Genomic DNA, 16,799 nt, shown 5'->3' with positions numbered 1-16,799 from the left:
TTGTGGTAACGATCAGAAAATTAGTTCGATCAGAATGCAATAAATTTTACCAACGAAGTGTTTGTTTGTATAAATGAAAAATATTTGCCAAATAGCCCTGTGAAAGAAAATGGTAAAAGTGCTGAGAAATGAGCGATATAAGCACAGAATTCCATCAAATGTCAGGTATTTTTGAGGCAATATTATAACACACTGTACCACGTATGCTTTTTTAAAAAAAAAAAAAAAAAACAAGTACACACCTAGTTACAAATAATGCGTGAAGCATTTCCATTTATTTGAATGCAGGATAAAAGAGCACAGGTGTCGTAGCCGGGGATCGAACCCCGGACTTTCCATGTATAGCCAGGCGCCTTAGACCACTCGGCCACGGCACCCTCACATGTTTTAGCAATCATCAGAATTATCGATATTGAGCGGCGATTTCATTATTCTACAAAGATAATTGCAGGCGCGGATCCAGGAGGGGGCCGAGCCGGCCCCGGCCCCCCTATTTTTTGACAACCTGCAGAAAAAAATGTTTCTTGATAGAAACTACGAAAAGCAGGAAGAAAAGTAAGAAAGAGCTATTATACCCATGATGTGTAATTTACAGCCTCGTAACGGCCGGCCCGACCCCGAAAGGAAACAAGAAAAAGATGAGGGGAAGAATTGGAAAACAGACTTTATATAAAAAAAATTCGCTCGCGCATCGCGCTCGCATTAACTGTGTAATGAATCCCATTCAAGAGGATTAAATGGCACTTTATATATCCAGTTCTGAAATCAATTTGCACACAATATTTTAGCTCACGCATCAAGCTTTCATTTTTTTGTTTGATTTACACAAATTGTTATATCAAAATTTTCAGCTCGCGCTGCGCGCTCGCATTGTTTTATTTGTGAGTAACCTATCCTCTTTGGAAATTCTTTCCAAAATTTGTCAAAATGCTCCTGTATCATGTCAGTTTATCAAAAAAATAAGCTCGTGCTTCGCGCTTGCATTTAATTGTTTGAGACATGCAAACAAGCTTGTTCTTTAATTTTGAATAAAAACGCACTTAGACCGTCCAGTTTTCAGGTCGGAATATCACTCATTACTTAATTGGTGATACTTGTATCCTCTTCACTAATCACTAAAAACAGTCCTAATTGAGTCCCTTAATTTTCACGTTTCGGCTCGCGCTTCGCGCTCGCATTGTTTAGTTGGATACTTATCTTTGTTCATTATTATAAAAACTGCTCAGAATCTTCGATTTTTTTTGCACGCGCTTCGCGCTCGCATTTTATATTATGACCACATAAGATACCTTATCTTGTTTATAACAATAAAAACTAACATTTACTTAAAACTTCAGTCTTCAGTTAGGACTACCCCCTGAAAAACCAACAAAAAATAGAATTATGCGGCCAATAGAGAAAAATTTTGCTGAAAATATTTATCAGCCCCCCTAATGGCGAAAGCTGGATCCGCCCCTGAAGTGCACATTAATGTACTAGATCTAGATTTATGATAAATATTACGTATCGAAATCGTCATGTAATCATATTTAAAATTGCTCCTGATATCTTGTGCTGTTCATGGTCTATAACCTCCCATAGTTATCGATATCGTCATCACCGCTGTTACTATCGCAATCATCTTCATTTTTCTATCATAAGTATTATCTTCGTTAACATTTCTATTATTTCATTATAATTTCATCTTCATGAATCGATCGGGTGGGAGAAGGAGGAGAAGACTGAGAATTGCCAAGGAGAAGCAGACGTACATGTAGAATGGGGGAGCAGTAAAAAGGGATGATAATAATAATGAGGGATGAGGAAGGATACGGAGAGGAAAAACAAAGATAGAGAAAAGAAGGAGATTCAAGAAGAAAAAGAAGAAGAACGAAGGAAAAGCAGTAGGAGACGTATAAGAAGAGCAGGTGGGCAGAAGAACAAGAAGAGAGAAGACGTAGAAAAGGGGGAGGAGGGAAAAGAAAGAAGCAGCAGAAATGAATGAGGTGGAGAAAAAAGAATAATGAAAGACGACTAAGGATATGAAGAAGAAAAAAGATAAAGGAGAAGGAGTAAGAAGAGTAGATGAAGAAGGGGGCGAAGGATGAGAACAAGAAGAATAAGGTGGAAAAGAAGAATAACGACGGAGAAACAGAAGAAATAGAAGAGGGGGGGGGGGTGAGTTTGTTCTAAAGTAAAATCAATGTGAGTAGAATTAAATTAATGTTTTTATCTATATTGCAGTGATTACATCATTACAATACTAGGATGCCATTATGTTCAATAATTTAAGCTTCAAAATTCTGTACCTTACGGGTGAAGATATGGGGCCGTAAGCTGCAGGGAGACATGTAGAGTGATATATTAGCATTAGATCATTACTCTAAAATAGATGGAACGTGATTATTTATTTATAACTAATATTAGTTAGTACACTTACTGGCCTAAAAGCCAAAGCAAATAGGGCCATGATATAAACTTCTCCATCAAGAGAATTGAACATTATTGACCTTTCAGGATTGCTTGGCATTGATACTCATCGAACTGTTCTTAGTCATTGCCCAGGCCTATGATCATGAAAGAGCAAGATCACTCACCCGTATAGTAGAGAATCATTGACAATAGCATGCTCAGCGGGTTCGCCACAGAAAACAATGAGAGAGCTAGACGCCCACAGTCTTTAATTCCCCATATCCGCTGTCGTGATTATTGTCGTAATTTCAATAGATAAACCTACTTCAAAAGACCGTTGGCCCGCCCGATGGGGAATCTTTTGTAATAATGTAGTGTATTAAAGTACGTGTATGCAGTAACTACCATCCCGACTTCTGTTGTGCTATTTAAAAGATTTCTTTCACCATCATCGAGGAGCGATTAGCGTGTAAAATCGCATAAATTATCTCACAGAACGGATATAATGTTCATGATTACCAACATCACCATAATCATTACTATTATCTTTCATATTTTTTAATGATATAAACTATAAAATTGATACTGGAGAACGATTGGAAATAGATAATGAATGAATGATGATAACAGTGATGATGATGGTGATAATTAGAACTTTGAAGTGATATTAATGGACATGATAATACGAATAACATGAATAATAATATCAGTGATAATGTAAACATTAACAAGCGAAGATGATTGGTATATTTGAGGCAATGAACCATGTATAACTTGAGACGCGTTTTTCCTTTATCATGTTTGTTATAAAAGGGTTTTCATATCATGATCCTGAAAGACATAGATTATATTTAGATTAAAAAGAAAGAGAATGGATAGCAATCTAATTATGGGAAAGATTTTGCGGGATGTCAAGTCCCGGGGGGGGGGCACTTACATTGACGAGTGGATACCATGCGCGACCAAAAAAAAACACGTAAAAAGGATGTCTTTTTCACGATAGGGCACGTTACGTACGTAACGTGATAAGGGTGTCAAAAACACAAAAATAATGAAAAAAGGGTATCTATTTTGCTAGGAAAATTACGTGTTTAGGGTCGAATTTGCGGGGATGATAAAACAAAGATAGAATGTTTTATAAAGGATGTCTTTTTTGCCCCAACACTTCGTGTTTACGGTCCGATTTGCGCGAGGTGTAGAAGGTGGGGTCGTACTAAACCAAATAAGGTAAAGCCGACGACCGAAGGACCCGTAACAATAAAACATTCCTTTACTTGTTATTTAGGGGTTCATTTCAGGGAACATTTGTCAAGAGTATCGTTTTGTTTCCAATACTTGTTAAGGGTAGGGTTTCACACGCCAGTACTTGTTAAGGGGTACATTTTCAGAATATGGAAATTACGTGTTTAGGGTGCTTTTCGAGACCCCATGGTCGCGCATGGTATCCACTCGTGAATGGAAGTGCCCCCCGGGTGTCAAGTCCGATGCAGTATAAAAATTGATTGCATATCGCGGTCGATGCGATTCTTATATCAACGATATCATCCCCAAGAGTCTATCAAGTTATGAGTTTATGTGCATTTTTAGCAAAATTGACATTTGTAATACGAGATTATTCTAATTTTAGAGTGCTGTAACATCCGAATTGCATGGCATTCCTGCTACGTACGTTTTGAATTCATCGGACATTTCGATTTCTGGATGCATGTTATATCAGTTAAAGCGGTGTACGTCTGAATCATATTGATTGTCATTTGTATTAACTTTATGATAACGTTGATATACAAAAACAGAATTCATCAGGTTCTTTATCATTACACCAATGATATGAACTTATGCACATATAGGCCTACGTCTTTTGCTTGATAGAACACTGACCCCCCCCCCCCCCCCTCCATTAGAGCGAGAACAATATTGTGCTCTTTCATTAATATTGATTTCGATAAGGAGATCGGGAAGCGCACGCCATTAATAGGAATTTACATTATTTGTATACCACTTACAAGTGAAGCACAAAACACGTATCTAAACGCTACGGAACAAATAGAAAGAGAGAATGAATTTCACCAAAAATTAAAGTAGTTGCACAGTTAACAGTAGGCTGTAAACGATAGGGGGCTTCACATGCGGCGGGAAAGGCTATTTACCCCCCCCAAAAAAAAAAAAAAAAAATAAATAAATAAATTTGAATTTCTCTCTTGAATCTGCTTGTTTAGTACTTTCTGTTAGATTGTTCCTGAGTTGGATCTAGTGGGGGGCAAGGGGCCCGCCCCTCCCTCCTCCCTCTATTGGCGGAGCAAAAAAAACGGTGAAAGAAAGAAAAAAAAGGAAAAGAGAGGAGAAAAAACATAGGAGGAGGACAACGATTGAATAAATAAGATGAGGGAAAAACAATTAAAAAGAATTCTTTCATGTCATTAAATAAAATTTTCGCTCATGCTTCGCGCTCGCATTGCCTTTTAGGTGATTTACACATATGGAACTTAAAATATCAAATTTTTAAGTCAATATACATAACATATTTTAACTCGGAAATCGAACTTTCATTTTTAAAAAGTGTTCTGAAAAAAAAAATTGTCTGAATATTAACATTTTCTGCTCCCGCTGCGCGCTCACAAAATTTGATTTGTCAGGTACCTATTATTTTCCTGTATTCTATTTTAGTTATCAAAATATCCCTATTCATGTCAGATTGTGAAAACATATTAGCTAGCGCTGCACGCTCGCATTTTGATTGGTGAGTTATGAAAATTTCAATATTAATTATATTACAAACTAATTAAAATCTCCATTTTATGACAGTTTATCAACAATTTTCGGCTGGCGATTTGCGCGCACATTGATTTTTGAAAATATATCAACTCATGCATCTTATTCATAATTATAGAAGTGCTATAATATTGACAGATTTCGCGCTCTGATTAGGCTTATTAGATTAATAAATTAATTTAATGATAAATTGTCCCTTTTTCAGAATGGAATATCAAAAAGTTTCATCTCGCGATTTGATAAGAAGAGAAATAGGAAGACAGTCATAATTTTCATATGATGGAATATTGTTCTTAGAATTTTCCGGCCCTATGTCAAAACTCAAAGTAATAATAATGAATCAGAAATGTTCCTTTTTAAATGTGATCCATATCCACTCACTATTCTACAAATTTCAAATTTTCCGCTTGCGCTTCGCGCTCGCATCGATTACTTAGTTATGTATGTACCTTTTTCATGATTACAAAAATTGCTTAGAACTTCCATTCTTCAGGTAGAAAAGTAAATATTTTCAGCTCACGCTTCGCGCTCGCATTATCTAATTGTTGAAATATGTAACGTTTTAATTTACGGATAATTACGAGCAGCCGTTAACAGATTCCTTTTTTTTTATCAGAACGATCAATGCGTACTAAATTCATTCATCTCGTTTAGGATCAGAAGCATTGCCAGAATGCTATTTTAGGACAAAATACATGAAATAATAAATTTTAAAAAAGCGGGCGCTTCGCGCTCGCACTATTTAGATTAGGCTTGTGAGATTATTTTACATTTATTTTTACATTTGATTTAAAGAATAAAGCTTAAAAGTGACAATATTTGGTTTACATATTATAAAGCGCCTTCTTATATTCCAATTTTACCTTAAACGTAAGTATTTTATTTTCAAACGAAGTCTATGAAAAAGGTGCAGTTAGGCTTTCATTTTGATGCCAAATAGTCTCATAATTGGGATTAGTTGCAAACACGGTTTTCGAATAGAAGGCACATCGGGGAACATCAAAGTAACAAGACAGTCACCAGCGCTGACAAAGTGATAATCTCCCCTTGACATACCCCTATATACCAATCAAGAGGTCATCTTTCTATTGAAATCCGCCACCACTCAGACCACCTCTATATGTTCAAGAATATAGGGTAATCTCCGCAATCAAGAATGGGGTAATTTAAATCTACCTTGACAATGGGGTAAGCCGTTAAATACAGCTTGCAATGCACTGGCCCATGTCATTTTCAACGTCCGGCTTTCGGGGAATTACAATTAGCATCAAATGGGTAGTTTTCTTGTTCTCGTTTTGTCCCCATACTAGAACCTTGATTTTGTTTCTTTTCGTAATGTGCATTTTGATATGGTTTCCATTATATTTCTCAACATTTCGACATTTAATGTAGTTTAATGCTTGCCTTTATAAAGAGCAATATTACATAAAACCTGCTTGGCGAAGCAGATTATAACATAACGTTCGAATGATAAAGTGAAGGTCCTCATTTGGGTATGAACGACATATTCTCATTAAAATACATGTTGTGAGTTTCAAAGGGGGCACACTTGTGTAAAATGGCATATTTACATTAACAAAATTGATAATGGCTCTCAAAGGGGGGCCGGCACACGGGCCGGATCTCCCCCCCTGGATTCACTACATAACTGTACCCTCCATGTGCAGAATATAGACCCCCGTATAGACCCACTACTTCTTTTAGTAGAGGTCACAAAATAGACCACAATACTTTTGAGAGCCCAACTATTGTTCAAAATAAATACGGCGCTTATTGGATTGTATTGTGTTACTCCGGCAGGATCCGCACCAGCATGCACTCCATCCTTGTTGATCTAGTATGCTAAATACCTCGGTCACATTTGTTCTAAGGCAAGTCGAAAACAGTCATTTTAACAGTTTTTGTACCAGCTAAATATAGGAAATTTGAATAAAATTAATAAAACGGCTGTTTTCGACTCGCTGTATGGCCGCCGTAGAGCAAATATGACCGAGGTATTACCATTTACTGTTCGTTAATTTATTTTTGGTGCGCATTTGAATATGCAAGCTATACAGAATGCAGCTATACAATTAAGAGGTGAGGTACAAAGTTGGAAGGGAAACTAGGCCAAAGAGGCTTTCGTGTTACGTCGGTAAATTATGTTTACCTTAGATACTGGGAATCTAATTTGCAATAATTTTGACAGACACACATTGCAGATTAATTCAGATATTTGATAGGAAGAAGAAATCAACGGCAATATACACGTATTGTTTAAGTCAAACGTGAAGGTTAAAAGAAAATAGGTATAGAAAAGTTTTAGAAAATTCAAAGGAAGAAATGAAGTTGGATAAAAAAAAGGAACCATCAGAATTAAGTTGACAAAATTGAATTTTGTATGTAGAACAGGAAAATTGAAAGAAATAATTAAGTCCCCTCCCCCGAGCGGACTGGTTTGAAGGGGTGGGGTGACCATGCATAACATTATGGTACTTGTGGAGGCCTCAGCCCCAGATCCTCTTCGGTTCTGTGGCTCCTGGATGGTAATCAAGAACACTAGGTCACAGAGCACTCTAGATCACAGGGGAAATTTATATAAGAGAATAAAGACGGATCACAGGTAAAAAGATATAGTATAGATTTTCCTGTCCAGTGTCATGTCGGAGTCACTTCAATGTGTTAAGTTTCATTTTAATTCACGCGATATTTTTCATCGGTCATTCAAAGTTTAGAATGGGATTAATAGAAGACGCTTAATTCCTTTATAAACACTCAACTCTATTCATGGTCAAGACTACCTCAACTTTGATAATTTCAATATTTATTTTTAAGTGCTTTTGATTTCGTTCGAAGGTAAAGATTTTTGTAATGGTCTTAAAAAGTAACGAAAGTACTTTTTGTTCTGAATTTCGGGTAATGAAATTCAAGAATTGTGCATTTAAGCTACAATTACCGATATGACAGCTTGAGCATCCAATTTATTTTTTATTCGTTTGTTTTGCACGGCATCTGTATTATGTGCGAATATATAAGTTTCTAGAATTCCAATGTTTAAACAAATGCAGTGGCGTACCTCGGATTTTCCACAATGGGGGGGGGGGCAAAATCGCCTTAAAAGAGTCCTCAACAGGATATAAAGCACATTTCACAGCTAAAACAAATTGACAACCAAAAAAAAAGGTCTTCAACTTCTCGTCGGGGGGGGGGGGAGGGATAGGTCCGTTGCATGGGTTGTGACTCGTCAGGGGGAGGGGGGGGGGGAGTCTGCCCCCTGTAGGTACGCTAGTGAACATATATATAAGAGGGCTAAATTAAACATAGGCCTATGTTAAGCTCAAATTTGAGCTGCCCTTAGTTTTCAACCTTTTTTCCAGAAAAAAAACGGTTGCATTTTATGTATTTATTGTTATTTTTTGTCACGGTAGCGTTTTAATGTATATCTTTAAATGCCATCATTTTTGGACCAAGGTATGATTTATATTGTATCTTTTGCGTGGGTTTTTGCATTTCATTTACAAAGATGTTAAGGAAAATTCCATATTTTTCCTCTTCACCCGACAATGCTGACTGTGTGGGCTCAGTGTGATGAAAAAAAATCTTACCCTCGCCTGAACACTTACTTTCAGAAATTCAATATGTTAACGGTATGTTCTTCAAAATAAAACAACATGCTCGTGCTATTAAGGGCAAAAGCTTAATTGTTCTATTAAAGAAATGAAATCTAAATCTAATTGAAATTTGTCATATACTGAAACCCGAAACGAAAAATTCTCCCCAAAAAATGTGAAAGCGTAACTTTTGAAAATATATACCCCACTGGACTACGCACACCGATACAAGGACACAACAATATTCAGATCAGTGACTAGAGATCGGGCGTTTAATAGTTTGCCTAAAATGCCGATATCGTGGACATAGAGGGCGCTCATGCAGAAACATCTTATCGGAGAGACAACCGGGTGGTGTCAAAAGAAAAGATCAAAGCGCACGCTTCCGTTTTCGCTGCAAAAGGGAACGGTGGCGTCTTGAATGGCAAGAGCACTGACCCGTAGGAAAGAAAAATGGACAATGGAACGTTGAGCGGGATCGCCGTGGAATATAAAGGTAAAGACGCACGCACACCTTTGACAAGCCGCCTTATTGTGAAAATAAAAACGTATGAGTAAAAAGAGTATAATCTGCATTTCTGAGAAAAAAATTCATATTCATTCATGATCTTGAAAACCAGAACAGATCATTTTCTTATATACATGTTTATACAAACATACTTTGCAAAGTCTGAAGTTTTCTAGTTTCATCATGGCTTATTGGAACACAAATAGATACATTAAGCATAACTGATTACAGAGGATGTGATTTCTATTTTCTTTGTGGTGGATTTCTTTTTTTTAATGAAAGGAAATATGACAGAAGAAATCATAGTAATCTGCCATTTTCAACATATCAAAAAAGTCTCTTTTCCTCACTTTTACTTGGATGTCTCTAAAAATTTCATTGACCCATTCCTGAAATGTTTAGATACTGACACCCCACATGTTTACGAGTGACTTCATACCTTTGTCCCCTGCCATCTGCATTGGGTGAGGCCCATGCACTGAGTCTCCAAAGACCTTCTCCTTGGACACCTGTTGTATCTTGAGCTTCCTGGAACTTGATGGGTACTCGAAGCCTTAGACGGTTCTCTCTGCCTTCTGATATGCTGCCTGTACTGGTTATCACAGGAGATACCTTCTTCACCTTTACATCTGGGGAAAGTGATATAATAAATCAATGATCAATCAATCTTTACAAACATTATTTCATAACTACCTACTTCTTTTAATCCTCCTTCATATCTTCCTCCCCTTCATCTTTGTCTCTCTTCTCCCCTTTAGCTGTTCTCTTTTCTTCCCCTTCTTTCATCTTCCCTCTTTCTGACTACTACTACTGCTACTGCTGTTGTTGCTGCTGCTTCTATTACTACTATGACTATGATGATGTCTACTTCTACATATACTACCCGCACAATTTTTACAGAAATATCAAGAATAAAAACTGAAAATTAGGGCAAATCCATGTGCTATAGAAATTGAAAGAACACTTACTGAAAGGACATAAGAAGCAACATTCTCCCTCAGGTTTTATAGGTTGAATACAGAAGGCAGGTTGACAACTCTCGATCACACAGGTCGTGGTAGCATTTTCACAAGTACAAGTCGTACATTCATCAACACTCCAAGACTCTCCATGGAGATAAGGTTCTCCTCGATATACACATGGCAGTAGGGGATCTCCCGAGCTGATGCTAAGTGAAAACGATGATTCTGAAAGAGAATTTTATATGATACAATTAAATCAATTAGGAAAAATGTGGATTATACAAGGTAGACTTGCATTGTTGATAAGAGGCTCCCTACATCAAGTTACTGGCAGCATTACTATAATTTTACTAACATCAAAGAAGTGAGAAAACTGAATCAATATTTCTATTCATTGAATAATACACAGACCAAACTAGCTTTGTGTATTTAAAAAATGATAGTCTAACCACAATAAGAAATGATTATCTCAATTCCGCAACCAACTTACCATCCTGCAAAAATAAAAAAACATGTATCAAAATAACGGTAATAAATAGAGTATTCCTATTAAGTCAGACTTATGTCCATATTAAACATGGTAATTGTCAAAAAATATGATTATTTCACAAAACAAATATTTCTATGGATAAGAAATAAAATTGCAGCACCTTGGAAGGGCTGAAAAAAGGGGTGGTTGAAAACCACGTTTTTTTTTACCTTTTCTGCAATAAATGGAGTGAAACAATACTGAAAATATATAATTCGACAAAACAAACATAATTCCCTCTCTTTTTCATTGTTTCATTTCTTATGTTTGTTTTCATTAGTTTTCAAATTTGAACTTGGTGTCCATGCTGTCTCTTGTAAACATACAAAATTCATCACATACACATACTCTAAAATAAGAAAACCTGCTTTCATGACATGATTGTTCACCTCTCCTCTTCTCTGTAGTCTTCATAGATCTCAAATCTATATAGTTCATAAATTCCATTCAATTTTGTTTCTTGACAAAATAAAAAGAAAAAGTATCAACTACCTTCTACCATACATCAATAATTCAACACATACAGTACAGGACACTGCAGACCTTTTTATGATTATCTAGACAATTCATGGGAATTATTTTGACATGGATGATCATGAATAGGAAGGAGTTAACTATCATGACAACTGCATGTACCTATGCAAGTATTGCTTCTCCATCTCATTTGATTTCTTTTTATAGATGCAGTATGAATATAGTGAGTTACTGATTTCATAAATCATATCAAATGTAAAGTACACATGACAAATGCAAAGCCACTAAGCAGTTCATAAAAATATAGAATAAATGCAATGATATTAATACATCAAACAAAAAGAATGAATTAATTTCCAATCCTGTCGTAAATACTTTGATTTTTTTACTCCTGTGTTCACCTGAGATGAAATTGTGAATGCTATACTCACTCAGCCTCAGCTAAATCATGCTTGACTGTCACAAACCGAACCCTTTCAGCAAACTGAGTCCACTACTGCAAGACCATTATCTAAATAGGTACCAGTAGTAGTAGGTCACACTGGTGTTGGTAGTGATAGGGATGGAAGGGTTTACAGAAATGCATGCAAACATGCAAATATGTTAAACATGCATTTTCTTGTTTCTTCGTATCATGCACCACAACCTCACAAATACTTTTATATGGATAAATGTAAAAACATGTAAAATGCATGCATTACTGATGTCAGTCCTCCCTTATGAATTTATAATTTAACTGAAACCAACACATGTAGATGGATACATTCTACATGTATAGATCCCATTATTTTTTTTCATATATTCCAAAATAAAAATAATTCACTTCAACAATCCTGGTTTTGCATCATTATAAATCTTTATATGTTTTGCCTTTTTATCTGAATCTGTATAGGCCTGCAAGTCTTGTGAATTGGACAATTACAGGATAAGAGCTGAAAATTCACTTTTCTAGACTTCGTCATTTACAGATAATATGCTATCCCTTCCTGAATTAACAAAAGACAAATACACCCACAATAAAGATTGAATATATGGATGGAATAACACATATACCATGCAACATGTTGCATGCAAATAAAAGAAAAAAAACAGATATAGTTGCAAACATGCTTGCAATTGGGTTAACAAACAATAACTACCACATACAACAATGTAAGCATGCAGGCTCACTAATTCTGAAATACAAGAGGAAATGTTTTAAAAATCAGTTACATGAATAAAGTCAATTCAATTTATGTCAAATAATGCAAATGAACCATTTATCAAATGAAAAATTAAGAAATGGATTTATAAGAAAAACTTGAACAGTCCCCATGCATGAAAATGACCTTACAAATCAACCATAAGAGTCACAAGTTTGTACTTATATCACAAATACATCATGCTTGATCAATTTGCAGCAGGATGTAATCATGTTCTTTTTAGGCTATTATGCAAGAGGCATATTTTTTTTCTTTCATTACATAATCAGCAAAATAGCCAAATCTTTCTGCTGATCATGTTTGGTTGATTTGAAGCTTACTTGTATGCCTGACTAATCAGCATGCATGCTCATGCAAATCTACAGAGTCATTTCAAGAAAGAATTCCAGAAAGAAATTCATGATGTATGGATCATTACACCAAGATTGGTTAGTGCTTAATAATGTTTGAAGACTGCAGTCATCATGAAGAGTCCTACCAGTTAGACATGTTTACCAGTTAAACTCTACATTAATTAATATTTTCCCAAATAGGGGGGGGGGGGCACTCAACTATATAGGCCTATTATCATATTACTATACATAAGTACTTTCTTTTCAAAATCTCCTCGTAAAAAAATATGTAGGCTATTACTCACAGGCCAAAATAATATTTCGGTGTATTTGTTTTTCAATATCGATTTTCAAAGAATTATAGGCCCAACAAAACCAGACCAGTTTGAGAAAGTTTACATTACGCACAAATCAATAGACTCCATAAACATCCCTTTAGTTTTTGCTTTTAACATATTTGGCTTAAAATTAAAACTTTTGTTTTATCAACTTTATTTTTTATCACTAATTAAAAGAAATAATGTACATATCACATCATCAGAAGCAAATTATCCTTTTTAATGTGATTATTTTGTCACATGTATTTGCACCTACACCAATATAGAAGAGTGCTCCCACCCAAGTAACTAAGTCTAATTAGTCTAATTTAATTGAAGTGCATCCTAGATACAAGAATGTATCAATAAAAAAGTAACATCTAACCTGAAATCCAACCTGAATTCCAACCAAAATTCAGCTAAGATAAGTGCTGATACATGGCTTACAAATTCAAGTCTGCACAAAAACCTCGCCTCCCCCTTCCCCCGAAAAAAATATAACATAGACTTAAAGAAAAAAACAAAATGACAACAATATCAATAACAAGAAGTAAAAAAAATAAATGAAATGGATAACAGAATAAATAAATAAAGATGGAAATTAGTTCTCTATCAAAACAGAGGGCTCATAATAAAGTATTTATGTCCAATTCACAAAATGCATTGAAGAAAGTAAATACAAGGACAGAAGTGATGGTTGATGAAAGTTTTTAGTATTCAGAAACAAGTCATTAGATAGTTTCTTTTATGACACAAAGATTTGTGCATGGGATAGTCCGGTTAGACCCTACTCTCCTTCCTTTATTTTTGTTTTGTTTCTTTTTCAAACACCCATGCTTTCACATTGTACCTATACTAATGCAGTTGTCAATCCTATTGCTTAAGTATTATAGCTGATCACTTTTTGGTTGATTAAATATGAAAATTATAATTTGTACGAACAGTGTAGGCCTGCATGAAATACGCAACAAAAAATCTAAGAAATATATTGTATCAAGCAACAAGAAAATTTCAAATTTTGGCACTATTATTAAAGATTTCAGATTAAAACTTTCAAATCAATTCATCAATTCTATCTTCTATTCTTTCAGTTTTAATGCATTTTTTTAAAATAATCATGGCTTACACATTAATACTAATAGCAACAATAAAAAAATAAGAAATTAGCACTGAGTGAGAGTGTAAACTGAGCACATTGCATTGGCAATCTGTGCATTCAAGAAATTGATGGGCTAATATAAAGGAAGCAGGTTGATGGGAACTTCAGTTGGGGAAATTGCTCTTCATTCACAAACTCCTAAGAACTGTTGATGGCCTAAGTACTGATGATGGACAGAAGTGGAGATGAGGAGTCTCTTCCAGTAATTACTACCACCCTCATGGGTCATGGAAAGGTACAGGCAGTACAAGGACGGTAGGTAGAGACAATGCAGGGCTACAAAGAGAATTGCCACGTTTGCACCTCTTCCACTGTCTGGTTGCGGTACATACTGTCATATTGGCAAAGCAGAGCGGATTTGATCCTTATCCTATGGCATTACTCAGCGTTGGTGCAGGGAGGTGGGGCTTAGCTGGGCCAGTGGCCGCCAACCCCTCAGACTAACTGCTGAGTTGACAACTCTGGAGTTCACCAACATAACCTTCGACTGCTGGGATACAGACATTACTCAACTAAATATGTTCTTCATCGTGCAGGAATGGTCCACAATTACAATAGTGGTCAAACTTTTTTTCCCTTTAATTATTCAGACATGATAATCCCCCACATGCTGAGAAAGTCATTTCCTAACTGTATACATGTAATTGCATTGTACCTTCACTTTGGAAGTTTCAGTAATGCACATTTTTAAAATGGGTAGGCCTATAGATGAATAACTTAATTGATGGTAAATACATTATCTTGCAATTATTCCGTGTTTCATAACTATATGGTCTTTCAAAATCAATTGTTAAATCCAGCATGGTGAAGATGCCCAGGTCCGGCAAATATAAAGGGAAAAATTGTCATATATAAATTGAAAGAACCCTGTTCCTCCTTGTTACAAATAATATTAGACTTATGAAGGATATTCTACTTTCCAATTTCAAATACTTAGTCTCAAATTTAATAAGAGAACAATTCAAAACAAATATCATCCAAATGATAATGCACTTTAGATCTCTAATTCAAGAAACGTGAAAGTGAAACAGATAATTAACAGAAAGACTGAGGCATCTAGGAGAAAATGAGAGTTGCAGGTGGGTTGGTTTTATTCTTATTTGTAACAGTTGGAGACTTTCATAACATGTAAAAAGTAAGAACTTGAAATATGCGACACCTGTTGTGTATGACCCCTGATGGCAAAAGGATCATGTACCAAGAACTTTTTTATTTTAACCAACCTACATCAGCTCAGTATTGCTAATATTTTAGTGCTTTTGTTTATACGGTGTGAATATATATGGCATATATATGTAGCTACCGAACTATCCAGATCCAACATAAGTGAATAGGAATATTAATTAACAAATCTCAAAATCAAAATGTCCAAAAATGTAAGGCTACATTAATAGGACCATTCGCAATGTTAACTTATTTAAATGTATTCAAAATGAATTGACTTGCTACATAAAACATTCATCTATGAGTTTAAAGCATTATTTTACACAGAATCATCCAAAAACTTTGACAACACTGGACAGGTGAAATACATTGTTACATGGATTGTGTTAAAGAGGCTTACTTTGCAGGCCATCATTCCAAAATATAATATGCAAATACATTTCATTTTCTACTCCCTAAAAATTATGTAGAAAATTTCTGTCTGTTGACATTTGCACCACAATACCAGTAATGTAGGCTTATCAATGAATGTCTAAGTAAAAGCTTACAGTTATACAATACAATCCTTCAACAAACAATCTTAGTAACCATGGTAACAGTGATTCTACACTACAGTACTAGTACCAATTTCTTTATTAGTATAACTGAAAATTGTTACTTAATAAAGAATTACAGCAAAAGGTTATATTTAAATTTCTTAGATATGAGAGAGCATGGACACACAAGCAAGCTTCAGCACATCATCTTAGTGCACATTAAACTAAGATAAATCCCTAAACCTATCCAACAATATAATCATGCATGAGAACTGCCAAGGTAATCTAATATAATAATACATGTATGTATTTTAATATGAGGTATTTATCATATATAGGTGGTTATATCAAAAATAAATTTAGGAAAAGCAGTGTCCTACCTTGTCCCTGACATACTACAGCAAAAGCTGTTATTGCCGCAAAAATGAATAGCAGTGTCTGCCTATGCTGGCGAATCTGGTCCACAAAGCTATACATGGTGTACAATCTTTGTGGCGGACCAGTGAGCGAGCAATCAGGACTACAGTTCGTTTGAAGAGTGCTGCTGATAAAACTTTTCTCTCTGCCAGCTTGCTCCTGGCTCTTCACTGTTATTACTGGGAGGGTTTTATCCCACTATTATGGGATGGATGACACCAGCGGTCATCCTGCCAGCCAATAGGATGCCTTCCCTCAGCAGGGACCGCCCCAACCCGGCTCTGCATGGGAAGCTTACAGCAGCATGTGCACTGTGAGTAGGGCAGACTTCCTACCACTACCAGTCAGGCTCTGCTCTCCTAGCAGTGAAGGTAACCTGCCGCTAACTGTATTAACCTTTGCTGCTATGATTTGTCTCCCAGCCCCTCAAAGTATAGGGGAAGAGAGAC

At 35.7% G+C, this 16,799-nt stretch overlaps 1 protein-coding gene across 1 annotated transcript in view; it reads right to left on the bottom strand.

The window, feature by feature from the left end:
• LOC121410681 overlaps positions 1-16,519 on the bottom strand; it is an 81,481-nt gene extending 64,962 nt beyond the window's left edge. The window contains 3 exon segments of the mRNA XM_041602926.1: positions 9,698-9,887; positions 10,227-10,445; positions 16,314-16,519. Of these exon segments, the coding sequence (XP_041458860.1) occupies positions 9,698-9,887; positions 10,227-10,445; positions 16,314-16,410 (506 nt within the window). The 5' untranslated portion in view covers positions 16,411-16,519.
• Between the last annotated feature and the right edge of the window lie 280 nt (positions 16,520-16,799).

This window comes from Lytechinus variegatus, chromosome 3 (genome assembly GCF_018143015.1).
Source record: "Lytechinus variegatus isolate NC3 chromosome 3, Lvar_3.0, whole genome shotgun sequence".
NCBI lineage: Eukaryota > Metazoa > Echinodermata > Echinoidea > Temnopleuroida > Toxopneustidae > Lytechinus > Lytechinus variegatus.
Note: the sequence above shows the minus strand (reverse complement) of the source record. Positions and strands in the feature narration are given on the sequence as shown.